A 20,166-nucleotide genomic window follows, 5' to 3' on the forward strand; every position below is an offset into this window, starting at 1 on the left:
AGGTTCAGTACCAACAAAGCTGCTTAAGGAAATCTCTGAATCCTGCGAGGTGCTTCACAAATCATCTAAATACGTTGAGAACTCTCAGTAATGTCTTTATTAAGTCACCTTAACTCAGTTCCTCAATTCGACCTGATTATCGTGACAAAAACTAATTTAAAAGACACATGTAGCGGACCACGTAGCATGGGACTCATGCCCCGTTAAATTTTCACCAATTTGCCTCGACTGGAAGAGGAAGAGGAGGAGCACGACAAAACGTTTTGAATTTCAAGCACACTAACACGTATACTAACCAGTTCGTTAGTTCGTTTTCGTGCCCTTTTCCTTCTTTTACCGGGAGTGTTTAAACGATTTTCATTAAAAAAAAACCTGCTGCTGTTTTACGTGTTTTTCTAATTCTCACCCCCCATGATCTCCCTTAATTCCCTAATAAAGAAACACCTCTCCTTCAGTCACCTTCAGGTAGGCTTAACGGTCGCTTCCTGGGGTCAGGTCTGAATCGAAATTTCCTTTCTTCGAGACGCGGAACCATCATCTCTCGGGGAAAAAAGGGTTTGGGCCCTTTGTTCGCCTCTGTTATTTATTATTTTTCTATATTTGGAGGAAGTAGCATGTGTCGCCGCGACATAAGGGGGTGAGAACCGTCCGATTTGCATACGGAACTTCAAAGGGTCGTCATGGGTAAATTATATTCTTTTGTTTTCGTGGAAATATATTTAAGTAGTTTTGGCTTTATTTATTATTAAGTAAGAAGCTTCTTGTCTCATAAACATAATACTCACAATCAAAAAAAAAAAAAAAAAGGGGAAATTAAAGAGAAAAATAATTTGAAAGTTAAACAAGAAAACTGAGACAGATGACAACTTCCAAATAAATTAATTGAAAAAAAGGTAGTAATAATGGTCGTAGAGCGACGCTTTTAATGTCGTTGGATAGCTTAGACCCTATAGGGCCTCCATTAAGAGAAACTTAAGGGCATTTGTTACATGCTTTTCTCCTTACAGGAGTCTAGGAGAACAAAATACAACTTCACTGAATTTAACACTTTTTTATTTTGATTTATTGGTTTACAGAGCTGAATTAAATAAAAGACACAGATTGAAAAACATTTATTTAACAATTACAGTCAGCATAACCTGACCACTTATAAATAAAGGGACAAATAAGTACACATGCTTTCTTAAAAAAAAAAACATTTATTTAACAATTGAATATACAGACAGTCGGAAGGATAGGGTGCTTAGGAAAAAAAAGTTGACAATTTTAACCCATCTGGTAACTCAATACAACCCTCGACGATGATTTATGCCCGGGCACAATACAACGTAATATGCAAATCCGGCAAAGGTGCACCAATTTTTCAATAAGGCTCATTTGAATACGACCGAAACGAGCTCTATTCTGCTCTGAATCGTATTTAAATGAACCAGACCGCGATTTATCATTTTTCTCTGTTTCATCTCCCCCCCTGCCGAAAGGTTTCATCTACCTGAGAGACTCAACCCTTCGTTTTTTTCTGATCCACTGTTTTTTTCGTTCGAGACACCCTGTAGATGAACACTTACACGTAAAAAATGGCTTTTCATTTCGTTACGCCTTTGTATCCGAGCTTTCCCGAGCCAATCCATCAAACCAATAACAAACGAACCGAGGAACAACACAACAAACATCACACACATGGCTCCCCATTGCCAACCAACCCTCCCACCACCCATCGCCGCTCGTTCCCTTCTTCCCCCCGCGCCATTGTATTAAAAATAAAATCGATATATGTATACATATTCGATAAGGGTTAGCTGCGGGGGCGGCTCACCCCCTTTTCCCGTTCTATTTTTTTGCTTTTTTTCTTGTATGGACACACCGGACGTTAATTTCGGATGCGAGACGTTGAGGTTGGCAGTGCAAGGGAGCTTCTTAATTACTGAGGTGTAATTGCGGAGTAAAGTTTGGTGGAAAATGAGAGAGGGTGCGCGGTTGCCAAGCTGTGATCTCTAAGGAGAGTAGATACAGGGTTTTTTTTGTCTTCCTTGAACATAAAGCTTTTTGTACATTGGACTTGGAAGCGAGTTGTCAGTTTAAAGATCAATCACTGCCCTTGGACGCCACTGCATAAAGTTCCTAATATTTTGGAAAAATTTCTAGACTAGTTTAAACCCTGAAGAATGATGGTCGAGCAGACTTCCGTGCATAAAAAGCTTTTTGTTTGATGAGGATATTCCCACTAGTTTCTGAAATATCGGACTTAGAAGTGAGTGGTCAGTTTGAAGAGCAGTCACCTCCATCGGACGTCACTGCCTCAAAGTCCAAATAATTTGAAAAAAATTCTAGATTAATGTAAATCCTACGAAATGTTTATCAGGAAGACTCTCCTTCACACTAAGCCTTTTATTTCATAAGAATATTCCCACTACTTTTTGAGATATCGGACTTAGAAGTGAGCGGTCACTTGGAAGAGCAGTCACCTCTATCGAACGACACTGCCTCAAATTCGAAATATTTTGAAATATTTTCTGGATTATTTTAAATCCTTCGGTATATTTTTCGGGAAAACTCTCCTGAATACTAAGCTTTTTATTTTATGAGAATATTCCCACTAGTTTTTCAGATATCGGTTCAAGAAGTGGGTGGTCGGTTTGAAGATCAATCACTACTGTTGGACGCAACTCCACAAAATTCCTGATATTTTGGAAAATATTTCCTGAATTAATTCAAACCATTGAGAACATTTCTAAAGAAGACTTCACTGAATACTACGCTTTTTATTTTATGAGAATATTCCCGCTAGTTTTTCAGATATCGGACTAAGAAGTGAGTGGTCAGTTTGAAGATTAATCACTGCCCTTGGAGGCCACTGCCTAAAACGCCTAATAAGTGGCTAAATATTCTCTGAATTGGTTTAAACCTTGAAGCACATTGGTCGAAAAGACTTCCCTGAATATCAAGTTTTTTGTTTCACGTCAATATTCCTATAAGTTTTCTAGATTTAGGACCTAAACTGATCCGGGGTGCGAAAATCCGGTTCACAACGGCAACGCCGTCGCCCATTTCAACCTCGCCGACGGCCATTTTGATCCTGCGCCGCGACGCCACCGGTTTTCTTAACGTCGCTTTTCTCTTCTCCGTCCTTCGTCCTTTTCTAACATCGTCTGCGGATTTTCTTTGGCGAGTTTCCGATTTTTCGCAGGCATTTTCCGACTTTCCTCCTCGCCGAATGGTCGGCCGCTCTCCAAGTACTTTCCCTCTAATTTACGTAATTTACAAAAACGTTGTGCCTTGGTTCCCTCTCGTTGTTGCATCTGAAAACCTGACAGGTAAGAGTTTTTTTAAAATTTATTATTTAATTTTTAAATAAAAAATTGCATGTTACAAATTGCGGGGTATTTAATGACCCCCGTCATTTAAAGAAATAGACGTAATTTAGGTTTTTTTTTTCCGAAACCCAACGACGGGTCAAATGGTCTTTTAATTTAAGGGTCACGTTATGGCTTCACACTTTGTGAAAATTCACGTTGATGGCGGCCCCCAAATCGCTATTTAATGACGGTCATTGTTGCGCGACTAGAGGGCGATTTTCAGTTTAATTCAGTGGTAGTTAAGGTTGATTTAATTCATTGTCATTTGTCACTTGTCATGCGTCATTTACTGGCCCCCATCTATAAGTATGTCATCGAAGTAGGTGGCTTGCTGCAGTTGCAAGTACAATCAACTTTTTCCTTGAGGTCACTATCTTAAAAATTCTTAAAATTTAACCCTGATTGACTTTAACCCTCCCTTCTAAGCATTTGCCTTTTTGTTTAATAAAAATATCCTAACTAGTTTCTGAGATATTGGACTGAGAAGTGAGTGGTCACCTTGAAGACTAACTGCTTTTTTTCAAGAGTTTATAACCAAGCAACGTTGCCCTTAAACCAAAAAAACCCAATATTCTGGACGGGGGAAAGGTGGGAAAAAACATGACAGCTCGGAAAGGAAATCATTAGTTGAAGAATTGATTATGGGGCCAAAACCAATTACTTCACTGTCAGGGCTTCGATGAAAAAAGGTAATATACCGCCCCCACGGTGAGTAATTCGAAAAGAGCCACCGGGGCAGATATAGTGAAAAGACCTTAATATATATCAACCTGACGTACGGAATAATACGTGTAAGTTCACGGATTATTCCACCCTTTCGAGCCGCGTCCAAATCCATTTTTAATCAGGCGAATGTATTATAAATTAGATTCTGAGGCGCAGTCGGTAGGATTGAAAAATCTCTTTGAAATTACATTTTCCTGTTGCTTCGACCCAGTTTTTCAACAAATTCATTAGCTATTTTAAGGAGGAGGGGATTTTTATCAGAAGTTCTTGACGTTTAAGGGCTGAAACTTCATCCCTAATTGAACTAAGCCCGCCTGATAAAAAGCAAAACTCAAATCTATCGTCCTATAGGAAGCCGGCCGTCGGAAACGGTTCGGACCGCACTCGCCCTAAGGGCGTTAAACATGTGCGGCCGGCGATGTCCAGAAATGGCGGCCGAGGGGCATAAATTTGCATATTCGGTACGTGAACGATTTAACTTGTTGACTAGTGGCCGCGTTGCCATCATTTCCTTCAAAAAAATTGCGAATTTCTCCTTTACTGGGCGAGGTACTCATGTTGTCCGGTTGATAGTTCGGACGGCAACACCGGGACCTGTCAACCGTCCTTTTTATGCAAATTGCACGTGCACGCAAGCGAGTAAACGTGGTGTTTTGGGGCGCGTAATTACGCCAAATTGCCCCCGAGGGCGAATTAAAGTTTTCGGGGGGACTAAAGGGGGCACGGTCGCGACGTTGTGACAACTTAACCGCGACTTAACGACTTGCGGGCACGTCAACCCGAATACGATTAATGTCCGATTTAATTCGGTAATCGGGAGACTGTAATTGAGAGAAGTGGTTCGGAGATGATTGCTACTACATGTAAAATTTCATGGTTGCTAAAGTTGCGGTCAAAGTGGCTTAAATTGTTAAAGGAAGGTTACAAGGGATCAGCTTCTAATCTTCTTCACTTTGATTGAAAGTGGGTGCCGAAATCAATGCCTTTTTGCTCACCTTGGAGGGCTTACCTAGTTTCCGGAAGTTCGTGCTCACCTTGGCCCTGATGGACGCCACTGCAAAAAGAAATTCTTTACTTCCCAACTGATCACTCTACCACGAACTTTAAAGCACAACTGACTAAAAGCCAGTTGAAAGCTCCCAAAAAAAAATTCAAATTTAACCCTTCCGTTCCGGGGTGTGGCCTTGAATGCAGTCGGGAGAGGCGAGGGGCAAGGAGGGAGGTAAAAATAATTATTTCCACCCTTCCTAAATTAAAAGCGAGAGGCCCATCTGCATGTTTTTTAAATTATGCAAGTAATAAGGGCCCAAGGGACGAGCGGATATTTGGAGCAGTCGGTTTAATTTTTTTAAAAGGGTATTTCAAAAGTGTGTAATTGGACGACAGGGGAAAAAATCACATTTTACGATTATTTAACATATGATACATTTTACGATATAAAAGGTGGCGAGCTTCACACGCCATAAGTCACAGACCCGTGAATATTCACGTGAATCATCATCGTATGCACGGTCCATAAAGCTGCGACACAGTTTGCATTTTCAGAAGCCATTTAATTCGACGGGCATTTTTCTTCATTTGTTCGGGAATAATGGCAGGTGACGACGACACGAGAATACAAAAGTTTATATTAGTTAATGGACTGTCGGCCAGAAAATATTTTTATTGAATTATTAACAGGTGGAGACCCATTTCTTGTCTTATCTGCGATCGGAATCGTAATAACTATGCTGTGTTACAGGTGTTAACTTGGCGCCATTAAGTAAAATTAATAGTTCCCTTGGTACATTTATATAATAGTGCATGACTGGTAATGAGAAAACAGTCATTTGTTTATGAGAACATGAAGTTTAATGAGGGTGCACACTCGGACAGGGCATGTCCGTCCAAGCATTATCTTGATTAATTTTTTAAGATCAATTCTTTTCACCTTGAGCCATAATTGCTGCTTCTTAGCTCTCTTCTCCTTCCGATTTTAATCTTGACCTACCCAAAGAATCCCTTAATAATATATTAAAGAATTTGAGCTAAAAAGAGACAAGAGAACCTCGACGTAATAATATTAAAGGAAAAAGAGAGAGAGGAGCGAAAACATTCCCTTAAAGTTCGTTAGCGTTCCTCATTTCCTCCCCCCCCGCTCCGCATTTGCCCCGAGGATTTTAAGGGAGAAGTTCATTCATGCCGGGCCTCTTTTCCCTCCCCCCTCCACTGTTTTTAAGAGATGAGTTTCTCTCTGCCGTTTTAAAATTAAGGCGGAAGTGTAAACTAGACCGTGACCCAGTGCGGAGTTTTCCAACTTGCAGCCATTTACGGAGTTTAATGAACTTTTGCGTCGCACTTCGAGTTTCATCGCTTCGGGGGGTATTTAAACTGAGAGGTGCGGGGGAAGGGTTGAAAGTTTTCTCTATTTTTTTTCTTTATTTTGCGGAGAAAAAAACATGTAAACGTCTGTTATAACAAACATAATCCTGGAAGCTGACATGTAAATACATACAGGCGGGACTCTCTCCGGTTTTTCCGGCAGCTACAGACTAATACCCCATTAGTGCGGAACTAGCTCTGTGCCCCCGGGATAAAATATAAAAGGGAAGCCAAGCCTCGGGCTTAAAGTTCTTTTGACGATGCCAATAATAAACCTTTGAGGAGGAGGAGGATAGAGTTCGTTATTTTACGAAAGGCCCTTGTCATTTCACATTTGGTCTTTTACTGCTAGTTTTTTTAAATAATACTACTCCCTTTCTATCTCTCTCGTTCTCGGAAAAGGAATTGAATGAACCGATGTCTTAGCTCTAGCAATTCCAACTTATTCCCCGAATTTGAGCCTAGAATAGTCATTTAAGTAATCATAATCCTTCCAGGCAATTAAAGTTGATCTGAGACAAGTCGAATGCTTAATATAGTCATCTAAGTACAGTCAATCTTCTTCCAGGCAGTTAAAAGTTGATCTGAGACAGTTCGAATGCATGATAAAGTCATCTAAGTAGTCAGAGTCTTCTTCCATGCAATTAAAGTTGATCTGAGACAGTTCGAATGCATAATAAAGTCATCTAAGTACCAAGAATCCTCGTCTAAGCAACTAAAGTTGAACTGAGGCAGTTCGACTTCCTGATATTAGTCGTATAAGTACTCATAATCTTCTTCCAGGCAATTAAAGTTGATCTGAAATAGTTCGAATGCATGATAAAGTCATCTAAGTAGTCAGAGTCTTCTTCCATGCAATTAAAGTTGATCTGAGACAGTTCGAACGCATTATAAAGTCATCTAAGTAGTCAGAATCTTCTTCTATGCAAGTAAAGTTGATCCGAGACAGTTCGAATGCATGAAAAAGTCATCTAAGTAGTCCGATTCTTCTTCCATGCAATTTAAATTTATCTGAGACAGGTCGAATGCGTAATATAGTCATGTAAGTACACTCAATCTTCTTCCAGGCAATTAAAGTTGATGTGAGGTAGATCGAATGCGTGATAAAGTCATCTAAGTAGTCTGAATCTTCTTCCATGCAACAAAGTTGATCTGAGACAAATCGAATACGTAATAAAGTCATCTAAGTACACTCAATCTTCTTCCAAGCAATTACAGTTGATATGAGACAGTTCAAATGCATAATAAAGTCATCTAAGTAGTCAGAATCTTCTTCTATGCAAGTAAAGTTGATCTGAGACAGTCGAATGCATGATAACGTCATCTAAGTAGTCAGAATCTTCTTCTATGCAAGTGAAGTCATCTAAGTAGTCCAAATCTTCTTCCATGTAATTAAAGTTGATCTGAGACAGTTCGAATGCATGATAAAGTCATCCAAATATTGAGAATCTTCTTGCAAGCAAGTGAAGTTGGTCTGAGGCAGTTCGAATGCCTCATATAGTCATCTAAGTACTCTCAATTTTCTTCTAGGCAGTTAAAGTTCGTCTGAGGTAGTTCAAGTACCTGATATAGTCATCTAAGTAGCATCAAGCTAAGGTAGGAATGCCTGGAATAGTCTTCTAATTAATTTAAAACGCTTGCAGTAAATGATTGGACACCCGGTATATAATCGATCGAAATGACGAACCCTTTTTTAACAAAACCCCGAACATATTTCACAACGATGCCTTTCCGCTATATAATTCCCAATAATTATTTGCATAAACCCTTAAAAAAAATCGAGACCCGTAGGCTCATCCCTCAAAGGGTTGAATAATGGGTAGCAAATCTCTTCGGTAAACCTGCCATTGTCACGGGATAATAACACGCATTTTTCTTATCCGTCGAACCGTGGTTTATATCATATATTTCTTGTATGTGCGGTTAGAAAAAAAAAGAGGGGCCTTCCGAATTTAATATCTTCCGAGGGCCGTTAAAAATTTTGGTTTTTTACTACCTGGGGTTTAGCATATGACCAATTACACGCCCCAGATCAAAAAAAAAACATCAATTTCCTATTTGCCCCCGCATATAAAGTTTCATTCAAATTAATGATGTTTTCTTAACCGACGAGCAAATAGCGAGGGCTTTTAACCCTTCTTGATCGGGCAATTATCGTATTCATTACCCCCGTCCCTCGTTCCCTCTTCGAGAAAGAAAATTCATGCGTGTGTTGCAACGTCCAACGACGTTTCACTGCCCTTTTATTATAAATTTAAATTGCATATTATTAACGTAATCGCTACAATTTGCGACTTTAAGCCCGCCGAAATTATTCTTGGGAGAGTCACGCGTCGATTTACATGCCTAAACCCTTTTTTTTCGTCGCCCCATATTAAAAATTCTCAAAAAGCAGGCCGCAACGGGGCCGAAGGCATCCCGAAAATCCCGGATATTGTTTTGATCAAATGCTGGAAAATATTGCCGGAAGATATTAACATTTTTGAAACCGTGAGGGTCGGACCGGATCGGATATGGGAAATTGTTTAACATTTGTTAAATATTTCAGCTCCTTTTTAAGGATTATGAGCGCTCGGGAGACTCTTCCAGGCGTTTCGACCGCCTCAGATTCCTCTCCAGAGAAAAAAATCTACTCAATCATGCATCGCCTTAAACACGACGTATTATGTACTGAGCAAACAAGAATTAAGCTCGCACCATAAACATTGTACGCACACAAAAAAGGTGACATACAAAAACAAACAACCCTTAACAAGGCACTTTTAAAAAAGGCAAAATCAATCCGGCTACTCATCAATTTCTACCTGAGAAGGGGTTCGGGGATGAAAAAAGAAGAGAGATGCGTGTGAACCGGCAGTCAAGTTGCATCCCCTTGCCCGAAAGGGTTGAGAAGGTCTCTATGCAAATCCACATAACGGACTCGTCTATGCAAATTTCGGAGGCGACCCCCGAATAGCGACTTACTGTGACTATTGTCGAACATTTTTTTTTCTTTTCTTTCCTTTAACAATATGCAAATTAAACTGTTTTTTTTTTTGTATGTGTATGTGTGCGCGGAGAGGGTTTTGACATCTGCTCTCGGCTCCGCTGGTGGGATTCCCGTCACGTCTTGTGCGAAAATTTAACAGCGCGCCCAGCGTCGAATATTATTTTATTAGTTCACCTTTGGCGCGGAATTTTCAATGAACCCCGAGGGGATATAATCGAATTTTCCAACACCCTGTATTTCTTAAAAATGATTTTTGCCCTATTTTAAATACAGACACATATATATATATATAGTGGAAGGGAGTCTCAGCATCCCTGGCGAGCACATTTATCGATGCACCTCTCGCTCTCTCCCACTCTACTGCCGCCACCATCCTGCTGGTTTCCATAGCGATGCCACACACGCACACATATGACGGGAGGAGAGCGAGGGGTCCCGGGGGAGCACATGTCGAACGCCATACATGTTGTTCTGTGTACGTTGTAGCAGAGGGAACGGCAGAAGGGAAGTAGAGAAGGGGGTTGGGGGGGTGGTGGCAGGCAGCCCTTATATTGCCAGTGTATTATCCATATACTTCGAGATAAGCGTTATGTTATTGTTTTCTTCTATTTAGGTCACAAGCTTAATCTGCTAAAAATGCTATTTTAAGTGTATTTTTAAAACTCGTCCCAAAGGATTTACATGCTATTCTGAACAACTGGAAGTTTTATTCCAGGAATTTGAGTACTCATAATACTCCTCCAGGCAATTAAAGTTGATCAGAGACTGTTCAAATCCGTGATATAGTCATCTAAGTATACTCAATCCTCTTCCTGGCAATTAAAGTTGATCAGAGTCTGTCCAAATGCGTAACATAGTCATCTAAGTACACTCAATCCTCTTCCAGGCAATTAGAATTAATCTGAGACAAATGCTATGCATGGAATAGTCGTCTAAGTACTCTTAACCCTTCTTTAGGCAATTGCAGACAATGTGAATGAGTCAAGGCTTCCTTCCTCTTAGATTTAACAATCTTGGGTAGGTTCAGGGTCTTCTTCTAGGCATTGGATGCAGTTGGAATGCCTTGAATAGTCATCTAAGAACACTTAAGCCTCCTCTAGTCAGTTCTAGGCGAAGTGAGCAAGTCAAGGTTTCCTGTTGCTTGTATTTAAGAAACTAGGTAGATAAGGACTCTTTTTTTTGGGAATCTAAGGCAGTTGGACCAGCCCATCCCCATTTCAGTTGTGCCACAAGCCTTAGTACCTCCGTCACTTTAGTTCTTCGACGAATTTCCTCGTTCCGAGCTTTATCCCTTCCTATCATAGCCCTCTCCATTGCTCCTTGGGTGGTTTGCAACCTATCGGCAAATTTGCGGGTGATTGGCATTGTCTACAACTACTGTCAACACTTTCCTTTTTAAATTTATAGGAAATTCACGATATTTAAGTAATCGTAGTTTTCCAAAAGCTGTCCAGGAGAGGCCTATACCTCTTGTGATTTCAGATGATTGATTTTCTTTGCCAAGTTGAATTTTGTAGCCTAAGTAAATATATTCTGAGATAAATTCTAAGGGTTGATCTTTGACAGTTACCTGGATGTCATCTGTACTCATGTTCTTCGTTTTGCTTAAGTTTATTTAAAATCCGATTTGTAGCGATGTTCGATGAAGTGCCCGAAGCACGTTTTGAAGCTTTTTCTGGGGCCTGTGTTAACAATAGCCATAATCGTCGAAAAATCGTAAATGCTTTAGACGCACTCCCTCCATCAATATTAATTCATCCTCTAAAGACTAGGAATTCCAGAATTGTCAAAGTTTCGACAGAGTCAAACACCTTCTGGTAGTCCACAAAGGCTAAATGAATAAAAAAATTCACATAATCATCTAAGTACACTCAATGCCCCTCCAGGCAATCAAAGTTGATCTGAGGTAGTTCGATATGCTTGATATGGTCTTCTAACTATTCATAATCTTCTTCCAGGCAATTAAAATTGATCTGAGGCAGATAAAAAAGCCTGGAATAGTCGTCTAAGTATTCTTAACCTTCCTCCATGGCAATTAAGGACGAGGTGAACGAGTCAAGAACCACTCTTCTTGGATTTATTATTCTTGGATCGGTTCAGGATCTTATTCTAGGAATCTGATGCAGTTAGAATGCCTAGAATAGTTACCTAAGTACTCTTAATTCCCCTCTAAGTAATTGAAGACGAGCTAAACCAGGTAAGGACTCTTCTTTCATGGATTTAAGAGCGCTGAGCAATTCGGGAGTCATTTTCTATGAATTTGATGCAGTTGGAGTGCCTGGAATAGTCATCTAAATACTCTTAACCCTTCTGCTTTTTGGATTTAACATTCCTGGGTAAGCTGAGGGTCCTATTCTAGGAATTTGCTGCAGATGGAATGCTTGGAATAGTCATCTAAATAGTCTTACCCCTCCTCTACGCAATTGCAGGTAAGGTGAGCGAGTCAAAGTGTCCTGTTGCCTGCATTTAACATCACTGGGTAAATTGGAACTCTTATTCTAGGAATCTAAGTGTTCTTAAGTCCCCTCCAGGCAAATAAAGATGATCTGAGTGCGTCGAGATGGTTCTTCTTCTGATTATACTATCCTGGTTAGTGTGCGAATCTTATGCCATAATATTGAGCTGCCACAACCTCTCTGGACAAGGTAAAGACTGACAAATGAGCTTATATTTAAATTATGCCCGATGCACAGTCCCATTAAGGCAGCGCCAACCAATTTCCGCCCTTCACAACCACCGAAAAAACATAAATCGCATGTTAAAACGGTCGATTTGCTTGTAATCGAGGTCTGTTCCGAATTGCCACTTTACTGCTACGCAAGAAGTTTCCTTCAGCCAGAAAATAAAAGGCGCAACACAACTCTATCCAAACCTACAAGGACTATATTTCGTTGCTCCTCCCCAACCCCCCGGAATTGAGAAACTTTCTGGCATTTTTGAAGAGATATTGTACGTCTTGCCGGGGCAAAAATATATCCATGTGATATTTCAAAAAGTTTCGCTTCTGTTGTGGAAAAACTTCTGAATAATGTCCGGGAGAGAGAGGATATATATTATTGTGTGAGACTGCCTGTTATATGAAAAGAAATATACGCGAGTTTCGAATGTATACGAGTTTATATTTTTGTACATGATTTTAAATGGGCCTTTTCAGAAATTGAACCGAGAGAGGGAGGAAAAGAGGGTGCGGGGGGAGACTTAAATCTGCTGATTGCCTCGAGATGCGGTCTTATTATGAACATGTCGGGCTTGTTAACGCTCTTCTGCTGCTGTAGTACTTCGTTAACGGGCATAAAGGTTGTCGCATGATTTATTGCATAAGAAGCACTACAATTAGACTAGAAACGGAACGTATGTAGAGTAAATTGGACGTACCACCAACCCAATGAGAACGACAGGAGATGGAGTCTTTGCTCTTCACCAGTGAGTGGAAAGTAGAGGAATAATTTCAATAAGCACTAGCTAAGGTACAATGTAGCTCATAATCCATTTGAAAGAAAATTTCATTCGTTCTCGAGCAAGCAAAAATGAAAATGAGCGGCAACGAAAACGGATATGAACATATAAACGAGAGGCAGATATTTAAATTCGCTTGATCTGTATGTGTGCGTCTCTCGCCGTTCTCCTCCCTCCTCTCCGCCGGGAAATTTCCAACGGGAAATGGAAAATGTGCGGCCGTGTTTATTGCTAGGAAAATTGGAATTTTTCGAAGATATAGTCTCCTCTCCCTGGCACATACGAATTCCGACGTTTTGTCGTCTTAAGAGAGGAAAATATTCTCCCTTTTTATCGCACATAAAATAATAATAATAAAGTGAGAGCGCTACGCGAGAAAAGAAACCCGGAAACGTAACGGGCCCGTGGAAATAGTCGCCGTAGGTACGGTTATTTATTTAGATGCGGGTAAAATCCCCGGACAAAGTCAAACACCCATAAAAATTCAAATAAACCAATAAATTTGAATCCGATCGTATTGTCTGCTACTCGAACAGTCGAATCGGATACAATGAGCGAAACACATGCATGAGATATCCGACATAAAAAGGTGGATTGCTAAATGACTGATTTATGGGGGTTTGCGCTCGAAAGGGTAAGGCGAAGGGCTAGGAATATACAGTGGTGTCACACTTAAAAAATTAAAATATCCTTTTTTAAACGATTTGCAAATAGTAATCTAACAATCCTTGCTAGTTTGAGGAACATAATCCAGGAATCGGAGGTAATTGGAATGACCAACATAGTCATCCAAGTACCCTTAGTCTTTTTACAGGCGATTGAGGATAAGCTGATGGAGTCAAGATCTGGTTGCCTGTCTAACGGTTCTGGGTAGGGTGAGAGGTCATCTAAGTACTCTTAATCTTCTTCCAGGCGATTGAGGATGAGCTGAGGAAGTCAAGGATTGTCCTTTCGTAGATCTAACTTATTTTGGGTGGTTCGAGAATCCTATTTTAGAAATCTGAGGCAGTTGAAATGCCTTAATAGTTTTCTAACTAAGTCAGGGATTCTTGTTTCCTCGTTGTAACTCGTTGTGGTAGTTTGAGTGTTATATTCTAAGAATGTGAGGCAGTTGGATTGTCTAAATAGTCATCTAAGTAAGTCAAGGACCGTTGTTTCCTTGATCCAACAATCCTTGGTAGATTGACAGTCATATTATAGGCATGTGAGATAGTTAGAATGGCCAATATAGTAATCTAAATACTTTAAATCTTCTTCCAGGCAATTGAGGTTGAGCTGATGGAGTCAAGGTCTCGTTTCCTGGGTGTAACGATCCTGGATAGCTTGAGACTCATATTTTACGAATGTAGATCAGTTGCAATGCCTAAGTAAATCAAGGACTTTGGTTTCTTGGAACTAAAATTTCTGGGTGGTTAGAGGATTATATTTTATGAATCTAAAGCAGTTGGCATGCCTGGAATAGTCATCTAATTTCTTTTAATCTTCTTTAGATCATAGTCTTTTCTTGATCGAACAAATATTGACGATTGCTGATTAAATGCGCATTTTCACCCAATAAAAAAACCGAATCTACGCCACTGAAAGTCCCGGTTAACCCACAAAAGCGGGATGTTTTAAATAAATATCATCCGGTCCATTAATTCGGCCCCGATACCATCGAATCTGCGAGATTTATGCAAAAAGGGTTTACTACCCCTTTTTACTATCCGGGTAATTCTTTTATTAATGAGCCGTTTTGTGCCATGTTCAAACAAAAGCACATCGGAAGCTTCTTTATACACGGCATCGTATCGGAAACCTCTTGTCCCATAAACGTTGAGCTGCCGTATCTTGCTCTCTTCTCTTCTCGGTTGCCAGGCGACGGAAGTCGCTTATCTTTCAGCTTTTGCCTCGAATACGAAGACTGTATGTTATGTGCCTGCATGCCTGTCAAATTTCACTGATAAACCGTTGAGTTATGGCGAGAGAAAAACTACAAAAAGACGCTTCGTGGCAGGGAATTTTCTGTTTGGAATTTAATACCTTCTGCTTAAAACCTGCGGACGCGGACGGTCCAGTAGGGCAGAAACCTAATTAAAATTTGGATGGTGAAGAGATTATCAGTAAGAATTTATTGTCTAGTGTCTACCCAGCCGAATGCCTTACGTTTAAAAATAAAATAATAAATCATCGAGTTCGTGATAGGCACGGGGCTGGCCCTTTTAATACATACTTCTAAATCAGTGCACGAAAATTGTAGTAAAGTGATTTATATTCGACTGGGGGGTACGTGCCAAACCCATATTTATTCGAGAAATACCCCAAATTGAAAACTAATCCCTTGTTAATTCCGAAACGAGTAGTCGGGAGCCAAAAGACCCACTTCGCACAGGTAACAGGTGAATATACAGGTAGCAAATACGAAAGGGATTAGTATTGTGGACACTTTAATCAATTAAAAAGGTTTATAATGCCCCGGAGAAACTTTATGGATACGGCGGGCGCCTTGTGAGGATTTTTTAAATGTATAAAAGCCATAAAACGACCTCGGTTCGATAAGCCATTTATATTTTATTTCATAATAATAAGGGATCTGGTAACATACAATAATATAGGAAATGGGGAAATTTTTTGGGCTGGCACGGCCTTTTCCGGGATTTTCTTCTTTTTTATATTTTTTTTTCTTTCGAAGTGAAAGTTCAAAGAACCGGGTCAAAGAAAACGACACTAACCTACAAAAAGCGTCGTCTGGGAAATTCACGGGCGTCGCTCGCCTCCTCCTCCTTGTCTCTCTCTTAATTCCCCGAAAAGTTAATGGGGAATAATGAGGAGCCGGGAAAGGAGCGTGCCGACGCCGAAGACGCCGCCGGCGAAATTATGACGAGGCCACGGTGGGATTTGAACGTTCGGAATGCCGATATGTTTTGGAAATTGGAACGTTGCCTGGCATACAACCGGATTTATCCAGGCAATCAGTAGCCATCCAGACTGTTGTATATCCTCAAGTTGCACGGTTATTCGTAGAACTAAAGAGGCTTGTCAGGCTTCTATGCCGAAGACTTGTGGACCTAGAAAACTTATTTGATCCATCTTTGGACCAGTCGGAAACCTTTAGCCAATGATTGGAATTTAATCATTTGTCCACCAACTGTGAGGCATATATTCCTCAAGAGTCTGGGCACCAGGCAACATTCAAAATTTGCTTGGGGCAACTTTGGACCGGCCGGAAATTTTAAACCACTGCTTGGAATTTAATCATTTATCCACCAAATATTAGGCACATATTCCTCAAGAGTTTGGGAACACGGAAACATTCAAAATTTACTTGAGACAACTTCACAGAGCTGCTGGAAACCTTGATGGAATACTGCCAGTTAGTAGAGAAGAAACTGAAGACAGCTCGAAATGTTTTCAGTAAAACTTCCGACACAGTTTCGTGACTAAGTCTAATCTGTTCGAGCAATTGGAGTGTCTAACAAGTCATCTAAATACTTTTAATACTCTTACAGGCGATTGAGAATGAGCTAAGAGTTCTCTCGTTTCCTAGACCTAGTGGTTTGAGAGTCATATTCTAGGAATCTGAGGCAGTTGGATGCTTAAATAGTCATTTAAGTAAGTCAAGGACTCTTGTTTCCTGGATCTAACAATGCTGAGTAATTTGAAGGTCATCTTCTAGGAATCTGAGGCAGTTGGAACGCCTAGAATAGGCATCTAAGTACTTCTGATCATTTACCAGACGATGAGCTCCTCTAGATTGAAATATTGGTGAGTGCTGATTAAATGCGCCTCTTCACCCAATAAAAAAACACTACCTTCGCCACTCAAAGGTCACATTTATTCTTCATTTGTCCAGCAAATATGCGGCACACATTCCTCAAGAGCTTGGGAACAAGGAAACATGCAAATTTTGCTTAAGAGAACAGAGCTGCTGGAAACCTTGAAGGAACACTGCCAGGTAAATAGAGAAGAGACTGAAGACACCTCGAAATGTTCTCAGTATAATTCCCGACCCAGTTTCGCTACTAATTCAAATCTGTAATCAGGCCACGAGCTGTTTTCGCCGACGCTTTCGCCGTCGCGACGTTCATTATTACGCCGGGCGTCTCCCGACCTTTCTCAACTCTATTTAGTCCTGTTTTAAATTGTCAGCTGGTCCCGCTTTTCCTCCTCCCCTCCTCCTACTTTTCGCGATCGCTTTTCACCGATTAGAATAATTTATAATTTAGGTATACCGTAACAGCTTTTGCAAATATCGACTTGACAGCTTCTCCTGCAGCATCAAATCCAGAAATCCATCAAAAACCCATATCTGTTATATGAAAAAAAGCCGCTTTGAAAAACATTTTCTTATCCCGATACTTCATACTACGCTCCCCCTTTACAATCGTTGACGTGGCAGGGGTGGCAGGCAATCAAAAATAAAATAGAGGGTGCAACGTCGAGTATGGCGTCCAAAATTGCACCCAATACGGCGACGACGCCCACTCGGGTCAAACTATATATATACATATATATCCTAGAAAAGCCAGTTTCCCTAGACTTTTATATTAAATTGAATATATATAAAAAGCAATTCGTATAGTGCCTATCCAGGGAAAAATCCATAGCTGGAAAAATCCAAAGCCTCGCCCCCGGGGTACGGTAATAAAATTGGATATGTTGATACAAAAAGTATAAAGTGAGGAGACGTCACTAGCATGTGTCGTTCAAATGGGTGGAGAGGGTTTGGGGGGAGTGAGTAAGAGAGAGAAATTGTATTGAAATATACGCGACGCATCCGCTAAATTATCCCTCTCACATTCGCTTCATATGCAATTTTAATAATAACGCGAGCGAGAGATCTTTTATTGGGTCAGATTTATAAAGAAAAAAAAACAAGAAAAAACCGGAGGGCAATTTTTCCCCATTACGTTCGCGTATAAAACGGTTTTGCGCCCAACAGGTTGGAGTGGCTGCGAGTTAGGCGCCAAATGAGTTGAATGAGAGTTTCCGGGAAAAGTTTAAACGCCCAAATTAAATTACACACGTGAACGTAAGTTTATTACTGAGCGAGGAGCGGTTTACTACGGCGAAATTCCAGGGCGGGAGTTTCCCAGGAAAATCTCTTCTCTAACAAATGAACCACTTTCAGCAGGGGAAAGGGGCCGCATCCATTATCCAGTCCTTCCATTTATTATCCCGAAACTTTGAACAATGATAGACAGAACTATTTATCCTGAGAATATGTGCGTTATTATTCCGCGGTCCGTGATAAATTTGAGTGTATCAAAAACGCAGAGGGTGCCGCTTGATAAATGAATCCACCGGGCTACAAGGGGGGTGGCGGGGAGCAAAAGGGTGGCGACATTCTTTGGTAATGATGGAGCTCTTTTTTTGGAAAAAAGAAACTTTTTTTTCGGGCGATACACGTGTGATTTATGAGCGCAGGAAGTGCCATCATGTTTCTGGGCAAAACAGATTCGTCCTAAATAGGAATGAGAGATAGTGTCATTTAGAGAACCTTTCAGGTGTTTAGATAATGAGGCTCAATGTATTTGCCAGGCGATTCTATTGGAAAAGAGTTTGGCATCAGTATTTTCTGCTTACCACTTAGACTCTCGAGGCAGTGGCTGTCTTAAAGGGTAGCCAGTAGTAAGTTTCACATGTTTCTGGCTCCAGAGGGTAGTCAGCAGCAGGTTTCACATCTTTCATTCAAGTTTCTATTGGAAATATGACTTAACATTGGCTCTTCAGTTGAAAAAAAAAATCCGAAGCCAAGCCAGACTAACAGAAAGTCGTCCAGGTAATGCCGAATCACGTTTTCATCATAAGATTCTATTTGGAGAAGAGTCCAGTATCAGTATTTTTCTCACTACTCGCCTCAGAATAGTAAGCAGCAAGCTCCTTATGTTTCATTTAACTTTGTATTGGAAATAGGACTTAACATAGACTGTTCAGTTGAAAAAGTCAATCCGAAGCCAAGGCAGCCTATCAGAAAGTCGTCACATAATGCTGTGTCACGTCTTCATCACAAGATTCTATTGGAGAAGAGTTCAGCATTAGCATTTGCCTCGAAGTATTGAGATTCTTAAAGCAGTGGCTGCATTAGATGGTAGTCAGCAGGCTTCACATGTTTGCATCAAGGTTCTATCGGAAGAAGGCTTGGCCTTGACTCTTCACTTGAAAAAATTCAGTTCGACCTCGTGGATCCTATCAGAAAGTCGTCCAGATAATGCGGAGCCATGTCTTCATCACAAGATTCCATTGGAGAAGAGTTGGCTCGAGTATGGCTCAGCCTCAATTAAAAAAAAACTATTTTGGCCTGGTGAATCCTAAGGAAACTTTCAGATGTGGAAATTTTATTGTAAAAAGAGAGCATCAATTCAAGTGTATCAATTCGCCCCATGAAAAATTCCAATTTGTTCCCCAAACAAATCTCATTTCACATAAAAGAGACAGACAGAAAAAAGATACCACTACCACCACGGCAGCAGCAGAGCCCTGCTATGCATGTATCCTGTATTGGATTTTCCACACACACACAAGAGAGATACACGGGGGAATTTTCATCCTCCTCTCTCCCGGCGTCCTCGTAAAAACCCAAAATCGCAAAAAGGGATAGAGCCCTATATATCTATATATATGTGTGCCTCGCTATCCCGAAGGATCCGGGATCAAAAGGAATCTACATACGACTAGAAGAGTTGCTGTTATAAACGAATTTTATGTGGGGAAACGACGTTACCCGTATGTATATGCGATGTGAGCCTGCATGCGACGCGGATAGATAGTATTCGCTCACTCGCTTCTTTTTTTGACGCAATCTATTTTTCAATTTTATATTGCTTTTACGCCAGAATAAGAATTTTTATTTTTTTGCATCTTTCTCGACTTTCGACAACTCGATATTTTCTTCGCCTCCCCCTCAAGAAAAACATGCATACAATAAACTCAAATATCGGTGGCACACGTGGTGGAAACTTCCCTACTTAGTTCGCATTTTCCACGCTAGGGTCTTCACGGGGGGAGCAAAAACCTTTCAGGGGGGAGGAGGGTGTACGTGTGTGGGGCTCATCAGTCTTTTACTATACGCGGTATCTTGACAAGGCAGCTTGCAAGAAGTGATGGCAATATTATTGAGTTGTGTTGTTCCAATCAGGTAAGAAAATTCTTAGTTCGTCCCTGTTTACGTTATGAAAAAATTGAAATAAGCTGTTCTGCCCCCCCGCGAGGAGGTAAGACAGTAAAAAAATGCGACTATTCATTACAACATTGTGAAGTCTATCAAGTTTGACTTAAAAAAAAAGTGAAACCCCCATC

General features: G+C 40.6%; 1 protein-coding gene across 2 annotated transcripts in view; it reads right to left on the reverse strand.

Moving 5' to 3' along the window:
- Nucleotides 1-1,035: 1,035 nt before the first annotated feature.
- LOC126747147 (uncharacterized) overlaps nt 1,036-20,166 on the reverse strand; it is a 51,543-nt gene continuing 32,412 nt past the window's right edge. The window contains exon 3 of one of the 2 annotated variants that reach the window (XR_007664107.1): nt 1,036-3,307. Coding sequence is in view for 1 of the 2 variants with exons in the window: in XM_050455646.1 (XP_050311603.1) it covers nt 3,102-3,299 (198 nt within the window). In the remaining variant the exon portion in view is untranslated. The remainder of the gene's footprint in view (nt 3,308-20,166) is intronic. The other variant, XM_050455646.1, reaches the window with a different exon arrangement.

This window comes from Anthonomus grandis, chromosome 19 (genome assembly GCF_022605725.1).
Source record: "Anthonomus grandis grandis chromosome 19, icAntGran1.3, whole genome shotgun sequence".
NCBI lineage: Eukaryota > Metazoa > Arthropoda > Insecta > Coleoptera > Curculionidae > Anthonomus > Anthonomus grandis.